A 16,533-nucleotide genomic window follows, 5' to 3' on the forward strand; every position below is an offset into this window, starting at 1 on the left:
TCTAGTGTTTTATTAATAATAAATGCTCCCATTCCAAGTTTAAGGTCCAATGCTTGCGGAATTTAATTTAATTTTTCATTCATTCATTTTATCAAAATCTTAGCTAAATAAACGAGCAAAATATCAAAATAGATTTCCCGTCGTTCGGTGTACAGGATTTTATTGGTATAACCGGCTTTTTTTTTTGCTACATTTATAATATCAAATGCCCTAATTTTAAAAGACTTATACAATTGAGCGGTAAACTCACGAAATTCAGATTCTGATGCTTAGTGCGACATGGCTTGAATGTTCAGCTATGTCTATGTTAAGGTGCACATTATTATTTGTATAGCTCTAGATAAGTACTTTAATTTGAGCTAAGAATGGTTTTGGAATTTTCTTTCTGTTTTGTTTTCTGTTCTGATAATTGCAAAAATTAACAAATTCGTACGCAAAACCAAAAAATTAACGAAATTATATATTTTATCGGAAAACAGATTAAGTTCCTAAAATCAATCTTAGCTCTAAGTATAGTGCTTATCTAGAGCTTTAAGAATAACATTCACTTATTTTAAAAATTGTTTCAGTTTATGTTATTTTCACTGCAGTGCAGTGTAAAAAATCTCGCACGGGACAAATTTCGCCATGGAATTACCCATATATGGGCAAATCCTAGAAACAGTCCACCAGCGATCAATTTTTAAATTTCACATTTTGTAATGTTTCTTTATATGAAACATTAAAGTAGATATCGAATTTTAAGAATTTAAAGCACAAAAAGAAATTTCGATCATTATAAATGCAAAAATTTGTATCAAACCCAATTTTCATTATAATTTTCATAATTTTACTTACATTCGTGCTCTGCGCACACCTTCAAATTCCTTTTGTATTCTTCACAATTTTTTGCCTATGCTTGGGCTTACATACAAATCAAAAGTAAATCACGTTGAAATAATTGTTAAGCACATTTATGAATATAATAAATAATGTTTAGTTTAAATAAAAAGATATTTGTCTTATGTTAATGCCAGCGGAAAATATGTAGCGTGCGACACGTAGCGTGCGACACAATGGGTTTACGGCTTTGCTAAAAATCTATAAACATTATTAAGACCAAACGATCGGTTTTTGTCTTCTAACATTCTTAACTTTCTTTAGGATATTAACTTTCATAGGGTTTATTTTGCAGAATTCGCTAAAAATTGTGTTTGAAATGAAAATTTTGAAACTAACTTCCACTTTGTGTAGCGTGCGACACGTCACAATTTTATTAATTATTTTCAAAACAGTGACTCCAGTGAAATTGAATCTTATACCCTCCGAAAGTACTCAATTCACTCTAAACACATAACAAAAGTTTACGGTGAATCTTTAAAAAACCCCCAAAAAAATTGATTTTCATTAGCTAAAATCGTGCGAATGTAGCGTGCGACACGTAGGATTTGCCCATATATAAAAGAAAGTCTATAAAGTTTCACCACTTATAAATCAAGAACGGCAGAACAGATTTGAGTGAAAATTTGTAGGGAGGTAGTTTAGAGCCAGGAGACTGCTATACGATATTTTTATCCCGTTCGACAGCGCGAATTTTACTCCACCGACATGGTTGCAATGAATAACAGTAAGTAGGCTGTGAGCGTAACGTAGCATACACAATATTACGATATTATGTATTTATACATTTATATTTTTTTTACAGTCAGCAACGCCACGAGCAAGACGATCGAAAAAAAAAATGAAAATAAGTTTTGAAAATTGAAAAAATGTAAAAACTTTGGAAATTGAAAAATCATTTACATTTATTTTACAGTCAGCAATGCCGCGAGCAAGTCGATCGAATCTGAAATAATGAAAAAAAAAAATAAAATGAAATAAAATAAAATAAAAAATCTATTATCTATCAACAACAACGTCGATCGAATCTTTAAAATTGAACAAAAATAAAAAAAAATAAAAATAAATAAATAAAATTAAATAATGAATGGTTGAGTGAGCAAGCGATTTTAGCGAAAAAATTTGTAGTATCGGTACAATTTTAAAAATCGGAAAAATGTTGGAAAATGAAATTAATGTAAAAATCGGCAATATTTGGAATTTGAAAATATAGTAAAATCGGCAAAATTTTAAAAATTAAAAAAATTGTAAAAATCGGCAGTTTTGAAAATTGTAAATTCGGCAAAATTTTGAAAATTGCAAAAAATGTAAAAATCGGCAATTTTAGAAATTCATAAAATTGTAAAATCCACAAAAATTGTGGAAATTGAAAAAAATTGTAAGATCGGCTAAATTTTGAAAATTGAAAAAAATCTTGAAAATTGAAAAAAATCGAAAAATTTTTAGAAATTGAAAAAAATTGAAAATTAATGTTGGAGTATTACTTTCTACTTTCCTAAAAAATAACATACTATTAAAAAACAAATAATATTCATAAATTGCTTGGGACTGATAGAACCAAATATATGTGCTCCATACAATGCGATAAATATTAAAATTTAATGCTCTTAATAAAAACCAATCCAAAAACATTTCTCGCATACACACTTGCAAACGGCTAATGGTGCGATCAATCAATAGAGTATATTGCATAAGTTCATTTTATTTTTAAATTTTTTATTTTGTTTCGCCCCTAGTTAGAGAAGCTAGAAAAACATCGAAATAGAATTCTTGTTCATCGCCTTCTGACATAGACAATTTGGCAAATGTGATGTCCACGTTACTATTGGTATATCCGGATTCTTTTGCTGCATTTATAATATTAGATGCTTTAATCTGGAAAGCCGTATAATATTGTGAGGTGAGTTTAGATAGATCGGATAGAATTTTGGAGTAGGCACCATTCGAATATTCATTTAATTTTCTATTATCTTCCTCTACTGACTCATGAGGTATAAGACTGCTTAGGGGCTTATTATGATCGTCATCGATAGTAACATTCCAAGATTTCAACTGAACAGCATATGCATGCCACTTTGGAAGATCCTCTTCAGGTAAAATTTTATTCGCCTCAATTGCTTCAATTATTTTAATGAAAGATTGTATTTCGGCTTTGTTGACGAGGATTTTAGTCTCGACAGCAGCTTCTTTCAAATCATGTTGGAGGCTGGAGGCTAGATCAGATCTTCCGATGCTCTGTAAATGCTTTTGTTATTTTAAAAACTCAAACCCACTGTTTATTATTATTTACCAGGACACACACCAGGATGGCGAGAATCGCTGTATAAGCAATGCGCATCTTCAAAAAATATTGAAATCGTACTAACGTTTCAAATGCATATTTATCAGCTTATATAGCAGGCACCGACTGATCACGCAATCACGATCCGAAAATGTAGAATAGTTGAGTGCTTAGATTTCTGAGAAAAACATACATACATATATATTTATACATATATTTTAATATTTATATACATATATGGTATGTTATATACATTAAATATAAAAACTTCCAGTTTTATTTCACTTTCCACTTATATATTATACCCGCTACCCATAGGGTATAAGGGTATTATAACTTTGTGCCGACAGGAGATGTATCTAACAGGTATAAGAAGGCATATCCGACCCTTTAAAGTATATATATTCTTGATCAGCGTCAACAGCCGAGACGATCTAGCCATGTCCGTCTGTCTGTCAGTCCGTCCGTCCGTATAATCACTTAGAGCTCAGAGACTATAAGAGATAGAGCTATACTTTTTTTCCGACTACATTTGTTATGTTTGCATGCAGATCAAGTTTGTTTTCAATTTATGCCACGCCCACTTCCGCCCCCGCAAATCAAAAAATAATAACAAGCGCAATTTTAAAGTTAGAGCTGCGATTTTTTGTGTATACATAAAAATTGTGGGATATTAAAGAAATACTTTTGAATGGGCATAAACGCCTACTTACTAGGGGTCTTAGTTGCTTTGGCCGACAATCTGGTATATTGTGCTGTCTATGGTATATTTTGAATGTGATACTATATCGATATACTAAATATACCGTTTGGTAAATTTTTAGTATTTTTGTAGTATTTAAGGTATATTTTGAAAATATACCGCAATATTTTGCTTTTATTCAAAATGGGTAGCGGGTATCTCACAGTCGAGCACACTCGACTGTAGCTTTCTAACTTGTTTTAGACTATGATCGTGCAAGCAAACTTGTTTTAAACATAGCGTTGTCAACTTTGCTCTCTCTAAGAAGCAGACTGATAGAAGTATGATTTCGGTCATGAATATTCTTGTGCTGTATTATTAATTATTGCTCCCATTACGTTATAACTTTTTTGAAATGAAAAGATTAGTGTTGATGCTTGCAATATTTAATTTTATTTTTTAAATATTTTTTTTTATTTCAGTTTCAACTAGATAAGAGAATAAAATATTAAAATAATGGTCTTGTTCTTTGCCCTCAGACTCAGCAAATGCTTGCGAAATTAAATTTAATTTTTCAAAATTTCAATTTATCAAATTTTAACTAAATAAACGAGTAAAATATCAAAATAGAGTTTCCGTTGACTCAACAACAACTCAACAACTAAATTTGGTGTACAGGATTTTATTGGTATAACCGGCTTTTTATACCCGCTACCCATAGGGTATTATAACTTTGTGCCGACAGGAGAGGCATGTAACAGGTAGAAGGACGCATAAAAAATCGAATAACAAGCGTAAGCTAGAGTTATGAATTTTGGTATATACAATAATTTCTATAGTAGTTATGATTCCTGAAAATTTGGTTGCGATCAGATAAAAATTGTCGAAGTTATTAAAGAAATACTTTTGTATGGGTAAAAACACCTACTTACTAGGGGTCTTATTTGCTTTGACTGACAATCTGGCCGTCTATGGTATATTTTGAATGCGGTACTATATCGATATACCAAATATACCATTTGGTATATTTTTAATATTTTTGCAATATATTCGGTATATTTTCAAAAAAATATTGCAAAATATATTTCTTTTATTCAAAATGGGTTGCGGGTATCTCACAGTCGAGTACACTCGACTGTAAATTTCTTACTTGTTTTATATAAGTTCGATACGATTTGTTGAATTTGTGTAAGCAATTGAAGCGATTTCAATATATACTGTGTCTTGCTAAACATTCACATAAATCTATTGTTCTACATATGGGTAATTCTCTGAGGGATGTCGCGTGCGACCAGCTTTTCAGTGACAAAAAAAAAACATAACCTGAAACAATTTTAAAAATAAAAAAAGGTTATTTTGATAGCTCTAGATTAGTACTTTAATTAGAGCTAAGAATGATTTTGGATTTTTGTTTCTATTTTGTTTTCTGTTCTGATAATTGCAAAAATTAACAAATTCGTACGCAAAACCAAAAAATGAGCGAATTTATATATTTTATCGTATAACAGAACAAGTTCCTAAAATTAATCTTAGCTCTAAAAATAGTGCTAATCCAAAGCTTTAAGAGTAACCTTCACTTGTTTTTAAAATCGTTTTAGTTTATGTTTTTTTTGTCACTGAAAAGCTGGTCGCACGTGACATTTACCAGAGAATTACCCATATATTGTATTATTCACGGCTTACGCACGGATCCTGCAGCTGCATGTGGCTGCAACTCATTCCAGTGAAATTTGTAAACGTTTGCATATGTTTTAGCACCCTTCTTTTTATTGCTGCACGCTCGATAGTAGTACGCAAACCATTTGCCCGTCAGAAAGTAAAGTATTTCAATATAGCTGATAATGCTAAAGCCATACATCAACGATAGAATGCCACCAAAACGATTTGAAATAGAATGAATAATGAAAGATATTGTGTATGCAATTTAATTTATGTAAATCGGTTAATTCTGACTCAATACTGGGATCGGTAAATGCGAAATATGTTGTTAAGCGAACTTCTGTAATACTTGTCTGATACTCATGGGAAGACCCAAACAATAAGTTGAAAAAATCTACGTATGTAATATGTAAAATTGTAGTGCATAACTAAACTTATTAGTTTTAGCACCCTTCTTTTTATTGCTGCACGCTCGATAGTACTACGCAAACCATTTGCCCGTCAGATAGTGAAGAATTTCAATATACATAGCTGATAATGCTAAAGTCATACATCAAAACGATCTGCAACAAAATGAATAATGTGCATATGCAATTTAGTTTATGTAACTCATAGCTAGTTCAATAATGGGATCGGCATATGCGAAAAATGTTGTTAAGCGAACTTTGGTAATACTTGTCAACGGAAGACCCAAACAACAAATTAAAAAAATTCTACGTTTGCAATTTGTAAAATTGTAGTGCATAACTAAACTTATTAATTTGTAGAAAGAAATTTAAGAAAATTGTTTAAGATAGTCGTTATTACTGATTGGGAAATTACAAGAGAACTGAATCAACCCGACATTAAAGCGACTAATTTATAATCTCTACTTTTATTGAACAATTATTCAGTTCGTTACATTGCAATCGTGAAAAACAGGGAAGTCCCAAAAATGATAATAAATTTGCCATTGCAGTTTGTAAACAGCACAAAAATTAAAGGTTTTCATAAAAAAGTACAAACAGCTAGAACGTGAAATTAAATAAGTTAAATTAAAACAAGCATTTGGACACTAGAATGTTAAATAAGCTGTCACTAGTTCTACAAATTTGTTAATTGTTTAACCAATCCCAGCTAAATGAAAAGAATAAGTAATAAGTAGGTTAAGACAGACTCAACTGAGTAGAACTACCCAATCGCTAACCATATCCATTTCAGTTGCCTGAGCAAAGCGCAGTCTGAAGAATAACTTGATAATGGACAAAGGTCGATCGTTGGTCAAGCCTTTGCTGCAAATATGAATATGCATTTATTGTATGGAATCAGCATGTGGAATGTTGACTTACAGCAAACCATGGAAATAGCCAGATGAATTGTAGGTACGGCGCAATGGGGCCACATTACTCACAATCTCAAAGTCGACTCCATTGCAGGTGGGCAAACAATGGTTACACTGATCAATGCCCGTCTCAATTTCCTCATTATCCTGATGCACATATGGGAATTCCGTGTAGCTGAACCAAACACGCTTCCACTTCATCAGACATGGCAAATCGAGCAGTGTGCAGTAGGTGATATTCCTGGCACTGCCTGCCAATGGCGAGGAGACGCAACAACAATGCTGCAACATGCTGTCGATTCGACAGTGCAACAGGCACTCGTCCATTGAATAGTAGTATAAACTTATATTATACGGATTTGACCGTGATTTCTCTCTTACTGATTCAATATCCTCTTGCCCTCCTCGGAAAAATAGCAGCGTCGCGTCTCAGGTGTAACACCTCGCACTGCAGCACTGCTGTCGAAGAATTTGGATTGTATGGGAATTTCCACTATAGTTTCATGGTCGACAAGAATTGCGCCATTTGTGTTGGACTGAATTGTCGCATAATCATCCTTGGGAAATAGTTGCAGCCAAAACGTAGTATATTTGCTATGAAAGTTTATTATTCGAAAAAAGTGTACCGTAAAAAAAGTACTACGCTAAATAGAAATTCATTTATCCTGCTACATTGACTTCAGAAAAATAATAATATTTTTCTTAAGATTTTTGTTAATTATTTAAATTTTCTTAAATACATTGAGTCCTATATGTATATATGTATAATATACAATATATGTGTGTACCTATATTAACAACGCGTTACCCTGCTTTAGAGTTAGGGCAGCTAATTTCGATCTAACGCTCTATTTAAAAATGTTATTTTCCATTAAAAAATAATCAGCGTTATCCTGGCTACGTCTGAAATACCTCGACCCTAAACGATCTTTTACCTCCATAATGTGCGATTTCTGAGACGAAGATACATTATACCGACACAAATACGGACCTACACTGGTGTATGCTCCGACCCTCGTAGGGGTAGCCGGACCTACCTAAACCTAAAGCTAAGTAGCTACAATTTCCTACAAACAAGAATTGCAGTACTCAAATTTTGGTTCAAATATGCCAAATATTTTTTTTAAAACGTAATATTGATTATCAGTGCTGAGGCGCGTAATCAATTGCTAGTGTTTGTTCTAATAGTTTAATTAGCAATACTGAAAAATGCTATATATGATATAATAGATAAATAAAACAATTAATCCAGAAACATGAATAAAAGTATGATTAAAATCGAAATAAATAAGAAAAATAATTTAGTTTTTAATAATTATTTTTCTAAGTTGGAGCAGAAATCTAAATAAATTCATTTAAACATTTCATTTCTTACCCGAAACGTTGTATTACTAAAATATGTCATTGTGTAATCATCTCTTATATGCAGGACATATGTCGTGCACCGAGTAGTCGCTCCCATTGTGGTAGCTGCTGAGCAGTCGATGAAGTTAACCTCATTCGTCGACGTCAAACTGCGACTCATCGTGGGCATGCAGGTAAAAGTTGGTTAACAGAAGCAGTCGCCGCGCCAAGACGACTAACTTCGGTGATTCTATCGGGGAGTCGAAGGATGAGTTGCCGCTAGGTTGTGCTGATAAGACACATTTCTTACTTCGCCTTACCAGCTTACTTAGCCCGAGAGATTGACAAACTGCAAGGAAAAAGATGCATTTGACAAACTTATCGCCCCACAATCAAGCAGACACGAAGAATCTAGCGACAACAAATGCCCGCCTATATAAGACCACAACACATCTTCGGCAAACTCATACCAACGACAACCATGTCGCTGAACAAGTCTCTGATATTCGCTCTCTTTGGCCTGCTGGCCACGCTTGCTGTTGGCCAGGCGGAACGTGTCCGCTATGACAACTATCGCCTCTACAAGGCCAATGCAGCGAACGAGGCTCAACTTGCTGTGCTGAAGAATCTGGAGGGTTCCACCGACTCCATCCTCTTCCTAGATGGTGTGCACATTGTGGGTAAAGATGTTCAGATGGTTGTCGCTCCCCACAAGGTGCCCGATCTATTGGACCTGATGGGCAAGGCTGAGATTAAATACGAGCTGCAATCGAAGGATTTCCAGAAGTCTATGGATGAGGTCGACGAAAAGGTTGCCATCAAGGGTCGCGCTAGCACCGACTACAACTGGGTGCAGTACTATGAACTGGATGACACCTATAACTGGATGCAATCCCTGGCCAAGAAGTACTCCAATGCTGTAACCCTGATTGAGGGTGGCAAGACCTACCAGGGTCGTTCGATTCTGGGTCTAAAAATCTCCAAGAGCGGGGCCGAGAAGCCCGGCATCTTTCTGGAGGCTGGCATTCATGCTCGCGAATGGATTGGTCCCGCAGCTGCCACCTACATCATCAACCAACTGCTGACCTCTGAGGTGGATTCCGTCAAGAACTTGGCCGAAAACTACAATTGGTATGTCATTCCCCATGCCAATCCCGATGGGTTCGTGTACTCCCACACCTACGATCGCCTGTGGCGCAAGACTCGCACTCCCTATGGCAGATGCTATGGCGCCGATCCTAACCGCAACTGGGGTTTCCATTGGAACGAGGTGGGCGCCAGCAGCTATGCCTGCTCTGACACCTATGCCGGTCCCGAGGCCTTCTCTGAGATCGAGACTTATTCGCTGTCGCAATACATTGCCTCGATAAAGGACAAGATTCAGCTGTACATCTCGCTCCACTCTTACTCGCAGTATCTGCTGTATCCTTATGGCCACACCAAGTCGTTGCCCGACAACGTCAAGGACTTCCAACAAGTGTTCAAAGCCGCTGTGAGCGCAGTGTCTAAGCGCTACAACACCAAGTACACTGGTGGCAGTATCTATGATGTTTTCAACGGCATAGCTGGTGCCAGCGTTGATTGGGTTTATGGCACTCAGGATGTGCGTATGGCTTTCTGCTATGAGCTGCGTCCTTCTTCCACCTCTCATGCAACTGGTTTCAGGTTGCCCGCTGCCCAGATTATTCCTGCCAGCGAGGAGTTGTTGGACTCGATTGTGGCCATGGTTAGTGAGGTCAAGACTCTGGGATACTTCGATTAAAAAGAACTACGAAATAAACGACTTACATTTTGGCAGCATAAGTTTGCATTTGTCGTTTGCTGATCATGTTGGAGCTGCAGATGGCGACGGCAGGAAAGGGACTGTTTGCCACATGCACCTGATTGGGGGACATATGGATTTCAGTGGGTTGCACGATGTACTCGAGTGTCAGGTTGACGATAACGATGTGGGTCGAGACTACAATCACAGCCAGAAACGTTAGCCAGAGAGCTCTGTCAATAGACTTTGTAATGGTCTCACAAATGGGGGAAATCGCAGAGATACTCACTTGGCATAGCGCACTGAGGTGTCCAAGAGAAAGGGCTGCAGTCCGCTGATATAACTATTGCGTAGAAAATCTCTGAAGAGTCGACGGCTCTCGGACTCCCCTTCAACTAATTGAACCATCTTGTTATAAGGAATTCTCGATACAGTCTGAAAGACATTTTTATCTTCTTTGGCATTTAGTATGGCTCATCAATTAGCTGGCATGTCACCGTGGGTCAAAAGCTGTCACGACAATGAATGATTGATTGATATGCCTATATTCTCATTGCAGGCTAATTGGAAGTGAAGAAGAATTAATGTTGGAGTATACATACAATTATTGAATTATGTGTTTTATTAGATTTATTACTTTCTACTTTCCCAAAAAAATAACATACTATTAAAAAACAAATAATATTCATAAATTGTTTGGGACTCATAGAACCAAATATATGTGCTCCATACAATGCGATAAATATTGAAATTTAATGCTCTTAACAAAAACCAATCCAAAAAACATTTCTTGCATACACACTTGCAAATGGCTAATGGTGCGATCAATTAATATCAATCATTTTATTTTAAAATTTTTCATTTTGTTTCACCCCTAGTTAGAGAAAATAGTAAAATATCGAAATAGGATTGTTGTTGATCGCCTTCTGACGTAGACAATTTGGCAAATATGTTGTCCACGTTGCTATTGGAATATCCGGATTCTTTTGCTGCATTTATAATATTAGATGCTTTAATCTGGAAAGCCGTATAATATTGAGCGGTGAGTTTACGTAGATCGGATACAATTTTGGAGTAGGCACCATTCGAATATTCATCTAATTTTCTATACTCTTCTGGTCCTGGCTCTGGCATAAGACTGCGTTGGGGCTTAGTATAATCTTTATCGATGGTAACATTCCAAGATTTCAACTGAACAGCATATGCATGCCACTTTGGAAGATCCTCTTCAGGTAAAATTTTATTCACCTCAATTACTTCAATTAATTTAATGAGAGATTGTACGTCGGCCTTGTTGATGAGGATTTGAGTCTCGACAGCAGCTTCTCTCAAATCATGTTCGAGACTGGAGGCTAGAGCAGAATTTCCGATGCTCTGTAAATGCTTTCGTTATTTAAAAACGCAAACCCAATATTTATAATTATTCACCAGAACACACATCAGGAAAGCGAGAATCGCTGTATAAACAATGCGCATCTTCAAAAAATATTTAAATCGTACTAGCGCTTCAAATGAATATTTATCAGCTTATATAGCAGGCACCGACTGATCACGCGATCGCAATTCGAAAATGTAGAATAGTTGAGTGCTTAGATTTGTGAAAAAACATACATATATATATTTATAATTAAATACGTATACTATGCATATGTTATACACATTTAATAAAAAAAACTTCCAGTTTTATTTTTCTTTCCTGTATTTTGAACTATGATCGTGACGAATTTTGGAAGCAAATTTGTACTAAGAATAGTTTTGTCAACTTTGCTCTCTCTAAGCAGCAAGAAGTATGATTTCGGCCATTTATACTCTTGTGCTGTATTTTTAGTTATTGCTCCCATTACATTATAACTTTTTATACCCGCTACCCATAGGGTAGAAGGGTATTATAACTTTGTGCCGACAGGAGATGTATCTAACAGGTATAAGAAGGCATCTCCGACCCTATAAAGTATATATATTCTTGATCAGCGACAACAGCCGAGACGATCTAGCCATGTCCGTCTGTGTGTCTGTGTGTCATATTTTTTATTTTCATGGAATCCGCAGTAAATATATTATTATTTTTTTATTAACTCATTATTTAGTAGAGTAACGTAGTTAACCTTTGTTATATTCAACACACGGATAGAAAGAAATTTATTTTTAATAATAATAATGAGAAACTTTTTTAAATTTGTGTGCATAATTTCATTTTAACATATTTTTAAATTTTTCTCCTTTGTTTCACTCTAAATTAGACGAGATAGTAAAATATCGAAATAGATTTGTCGTCGATCGCCTTCTGCTGTAGTAAAATCAGCAAATATGCTATCCAGGATGATATTGGTATATCCGGATTCTTTTGCTGCATTTATAATATTAGATGCTTTAATCTGGAAAGCCGTATGATATTGAGCGGTGAGTTTATGTAGATCGGATAGAATTTTGGAGTGGGCACCATTCGAATATTCATCGAATTTTCTATACTCTTCTGGTCCTGGCACCGGCAGAAGAGTAAGTTGGGGCTTAGTATAATCATTATCGATGGTAACATTCCAAGATTTCAACTGAACAGCATATGCATGCCACTTTGGAAGGTCCTCTTCAGGTAAAATCTTATTGGCCTCAATTACTTCAATTAATTTAATGAGAGATTGTACGTCGGCTTTGTTAACGAGGATTTTAGTCTCGACAGCAGCTTCTCTCAAATCATGTTCTAGAGTGGAGGCTAGAGCAGAACTTCCGATGCTCTGTAAATGCTTTCGTTATTTAAAAAAACAAATCCACTGTTTATGATTATTTACCGGAACACACACAAGAAAGGCGAGAATCACTGTATAAAGAATACGCATCTTCAAAAAATATTTAAATCGTACTAACACTTCAAATGAATATTTATCAGCTTATATAGCTGATCACGCAATCGCGATCCGAAAATGTAGAATAGTTGAGTGCTTAGATTTGTCGAAAAACATAAAAATATATTTATATACATATATACGAGTATAATATATTAATAATTATATACATATGTATATGGGTAATTCTCTGACGGAATTTGTAGCGTACGGTCTTTACAGTGAAAAAACATCAACTAAATTTTAACAAGTAAGAAAGCTACAGTCGAGTGTACTCGACTGTGAAATACCCGCTACCCATTTTGAATAAAATATATTTTGCGATATTATTCTCAAAATATACCGAATATACTGCAAAAATACTTAAAATATACCAAATGGTATTTGTGGTATATCGATATAGTACCGCATTCAAAATATACCATAGACGGCTCAATAGACCACATTGTCAGTCAAAGCAACTAAGACCCCTAGTAAGTAGACGTTTTTGCCCATACAAAAGTATTTATTTAATAACTTCGACAATTTTTATCTGATCGCAACTAAATTTTCAGGAATCATAACTATTATAGTTATAATTATATATACCAACTTTAGCTTTAAAATTACGCTTGTTATTCGATTTTTTTGATTTGCGAGGGCGGAAGTGGGCGTGGCAACAATTTGAAACAAACTTGTTCTGCGTGCAAACATAACAAATGCTGTCGAAATGTTCTATCTCTTATATTCTCTGAGATCTAGGTGTTTATACGGACAGACACACAGACGGACAGACGGACATGGCTAGATCGTCTCGGCTGTTGACGCTGATCAAGAATATATATACTTTATAGGGTCGGAGATGCCTCCTTCTACCTGTTACATACATTTCCTGTCGGCACAAAGTTATAATACCCTTCTACCCTATGAGTAGCGGGTATAAAAATAAGTGAAGGTTATTCTTGAAGCTTTGGGTTAGCGCTATATTAAGAGCTAAGATTGATTTTAGGAACTTGTCCTGTTTTACGATAAAATATATAAATTCGTTCATTTTTTGGTTTGCGTATGAATTTGTTAATTTTTGCAATTATCAGAATAGAAAACCAAACAGAAATAAAACCAAAAACCATTCTAAGCTCTAATTAAAGTACTAATCTAGATTAGTAGCAATAAGAATAATCTTTACTTATTTTTAAAAATGTTTCAGTTTATGTTTTTTTTTTTTTTACTGTAAAGATGGTCGCACGCGACATCCGTCGGACACTTATACATATGTTATATATGTACATTAAATATAAAAACTTCCAGTTTTATTTCACTTCCCTTTATTTTAGACTATGATTGTGGCAAATTTTGGAAGCAAACTTGTACTAAAAATAGCGTTGTCAACTTTGCTCTCTCTATGAAGCAGACTGACAGAAGTATGATTTCGGCCATGTACGAGTATATTCTTGTGCTGTAATTGTATTGTATTAATTATTGCTCCCATTACGTTATAATTTTTTTGAAATGAAAAGATTAGTGTTGATGCTTGCAATATTTAATTTTTTTTTTTTTAAATATTTATTTTGTTTCAATCTTAACTAGATAAGAGAATAAAATATTAAAATAATAGTCTTGTTCGTTACCAAATAATATAATAACTAAAAGAAGGGATTGCTAGCTACTAAGGCAATCGGCTCATGTTTTATACATTCAAAATACAAACTACTAAATTCTCGTTTTAAATCAGTTTTCTTGGTTTTAGACTGTGATGTGACGATGTGGGTCGCGACTACAATCACAGCCAGAAACGTTAGCCAGAGAGCTCTGTCAATAGACTTTGTAATGGTCTCACAAAAGAGGGAAATTGCAGTCATACTCACTTCGCATAGCGCACTGAGGTCTCAAAGAGAAAGGGCTGCAGTCCGCTGATATAACTATTGCGTAGAAAATCTCTAAAGAGTCGACGGCTCTCGGACTCCCCTTCAGCTAATTGAACCATCTTGTTATAAGCAGTTCTCGATACAGTCTGAAAGACATTTTTATCTTCTTTGGCATTTAGTATGGCTCATCAATTAGCTGGCATGTGACCGTGGGTCAAGAGCTGTCAAGTCAATGAATGATTGATTGATATGTCTAAATTCTAATTGCAGGCCAATTGGAAGTGAAGAAGAATTAATGTTGAATTATGTGTTTTATTAGATTTATTACTTTCTACTTTCCCAAAAAAAAAAAATACAATTATGCATTCAATATAGCCGTATATAGCATAGTTTCATTTTATTTTTAAATCTTTCAATTTGTTTCACCCTTAATTAGACGAGATAGTAAAATACCGAAATAGCTTTGTCGTCGATCGCCTTCTGCCACAGCAAAATCAGCAAATATGCTATCCAGGAATATATTGGTATATCCGGATTCTTTTGCTGCATTTATAATATTAGATGCTTTAATCTGGAAAGCCGTATAATATTGAGCGGTGAGTTTACGTAGATCGGATAGAATTGTAGAGTAGGCACCATTGGAATATTCTTCTAATTTTCTATCCTTTTCTGGTCCTGTCAGAAGACTGCGTTAGGGTTTATTATAATCGGTTTTGATGGTAACATTCCAAGATTTTAACTGAACAGCATATGCATGCCACTTTGGAAGATCCTCTTCAGGTAAAATCTTATTCGCCTCAATTACTTCAATTAATTTAATAATAGATTGTACTTCGGCTTTGTTGACGAGGATTTTAGTCTCGACAGCAGCTTCTCTCAAATCATGTTCGAGGCTGGAGGCTAGAGCAGAACTTCCGATGCTCTGTAAATGCTTTCGTTATTTAAAAAACGCAAACCCACTGTTTATAATTATTTACCAGAACACACACCAGGATGGCGAAAATCGCTGTATAAGCAATGCGCATCTTCAAAAAATATTTAAATCGTACTAACGTTTCAAATGCAAGTTCATCAGCTTATATAGCAGGCACCGACTGATCACGCGATCGCAATCCGAAAATGTAGAATAGTTGAGTGCTTAGATTTGTGAAAAAAACATACATATATATTTATACATATATATTAATAATTATATACATATATATTATATACATTAAATATTAAAACTTCCAGTTTTATTTCACTTTCCTTTATTTTAGACTATGATTGTGGCGAATTTTGCAAGCAAACTTGTACTAAAAATAGTGTTGTCAACTTTGCTCTCTCTAAGAAGCAGACTGATAGAAGTATTATTTCGGTCATGAATATTCTTGTGCTGTATTATTAATTATTGCTCCCATTACGTTATAACTTTTTTTGAAATGAAAAGATTAGTGTCGATGCTTGCAATATTTAATTTTATTTTGGAAATATTCATTTTGTTTTAATCTCAACTAGATCAAAATATTGAAACAATAGTTCTATTCTTTAACCTCTAACTCAGCAAAATTAGTGAATTAGGTATTTAGGAATTCATTGGTATATCGTTTTTTACTACATTTTAAAATACGCATAATATTGAGCGCTGAAAATCGGATTTAAGTTTGGAGAAGGCACCATTCGAGTATTCATTTAATTTGTCCTTGTAAATTTCTCGTTTTAGCGATCGAGGCGCAAGACTGATTTGTTGCAACCTATAAGCGTCTGCGATGCTCACATTCCAGATTTTGATTTAGTTTAAGGTTTGCCACTTTTCAATGTCGTCTTTAGGTAAAACCGTACTCGCCTGAATTGCATCAGCTAATTCAATAATATATTGTACGTCGGCACACCAGGAAAGCGCATTTTAACAAAATTATTATTATTATTATTTACATGTTAA

The 16,533-nt window shown here is 34.7% G+C and overlaps 4 protein-coding genes and 1 long non-coding RNA gene across 6 annotated transcripts; 2 read left to right on the top strand and 3 right to left on the bottom strand.

The window, feature by feature from the left end:
• The first annotated feature begins 2,451 nt into the window (after window positions 1–2,451).
• Window positions 2,452–4,457, top strand: LOC132798351 (uncharacterized). Of its 2 annotated transcripts, XR_009633930.1 has the most exons (5): window positions 2,452–2,542; window positions 2,616–2,779; window positions 2,871–2,972; window positions 3,051–3,116; window positions 3,173–3,308. It is a non-coding gene; the product is annotated as an uncharacterized LOC132798351 (long non-coding RNA). The 2 variants fall into 2 exon arrangements; XR_009633931.1 differs by lacking the exons at window positions 3,051–3,116; window positions 3,173–3,308 and adding an exon at window positions 4,325–4,457.
• On the bottom strand, window positions 2,536–3,251 carry LOC132798348 (uncharacterized). Its single transcript, XM_060810168.1, has 2 exons — window positions 3,170–3,251; window positions 2,536–3,114 (listed from the first exon to the last, which is right to left on the bottom strand). The coding sequence occupies exons 1-2, from the start codon at window positions 3,215–3,217 to the stop codon at window positions 2,596–2,598; spliced, it is 567 nt and encodes a 188-aa protein (XP_060666151.1). The 5' UTR covers window positions 3,218–3,251; the 3' UTR covers window positions 2,536–2,595.
• A 4,118-nt stretch (window positions 4,458–8,575) lies between the features above and the next one.
• Window positions 8,576–9,969, top strand: LOC132798346 (zinc carboxypeptidase A 1-like). Its single transcript, XM_060810167.1, has one exon. The coding sequence runs from the start codon at window positions 8,591–8,593 to the stop codon at window positions 9,926–9,928; it is 1,338 nt and encodes a 445-aa protein (XP_060666150.1). The 5' UTR covers window positions 8,576–8,590; the 3' UTR covers window positions 9,929–9,969.
• A 768-nt stretch (window positions 9,970–10,737) lies between these two features.
• On the bottom strand, window positions 10,738–11,432 carry LOC132798349 (uncharacterized). The gene is made up of 2 exons (XM_060810169.1): window positions 11,357–11,432; window positions 10,738–11,302 (listed from the first exon to the last, which is right to left on the bottom strand). Exons 1-2 carry the CDS (start codon window positions 11,402–11,404, stop codon window positions 10,787–10,789), a joined length of 564 nt encoding a protein of 187 aa, XP_060666152.1. The 5' UTR covers window positions 11,405–11,432; the 3' UTR covers window positions 10,738–10,786.
• Window positions 11,433–12,114: 682 nt separating this feature from the next.
• Window positions 12,115–12,768, bottom strand: LOC132798350 (uncharacterized). Its single transcript, XM_060810170.1, has 2 exons — window positions 12,715–12,768; window positions 12,115–12,660 (listed from the first exon to the last, which is right to left on the bottom strand). Exons 1-2 carry the CDS (start codon window positions 12,760–12,762, stop codon window positions 12,160–12,162), a joined length of 549 nt encoding a protein of 182 aa, XP_060666153.1. The 5' UTR covers window positions 12,763–12,768; the 3' UTR covers window positions 12,115–12,159.
• Between the last annotated feature and the right edge of the window lie 3,765 nt (window positions 12,769–16,533).

This window comes from Drosophila nasuta, chromosome 2L (assembly GCF_023558535.2).
Source record: "Drosophila nasuta strain 15112-1781.00 chromosome 2L, ASM2355853v1, whole genome shotgun sequence".
In the NCBI taxonomy this organism is placed as follows: domain Eukaryota; kingdom Metazoa; phylum Arthropoda; class Insecta; order Diptera; family Drosophilidae; genus Drosophila; species Drosophila nasuta.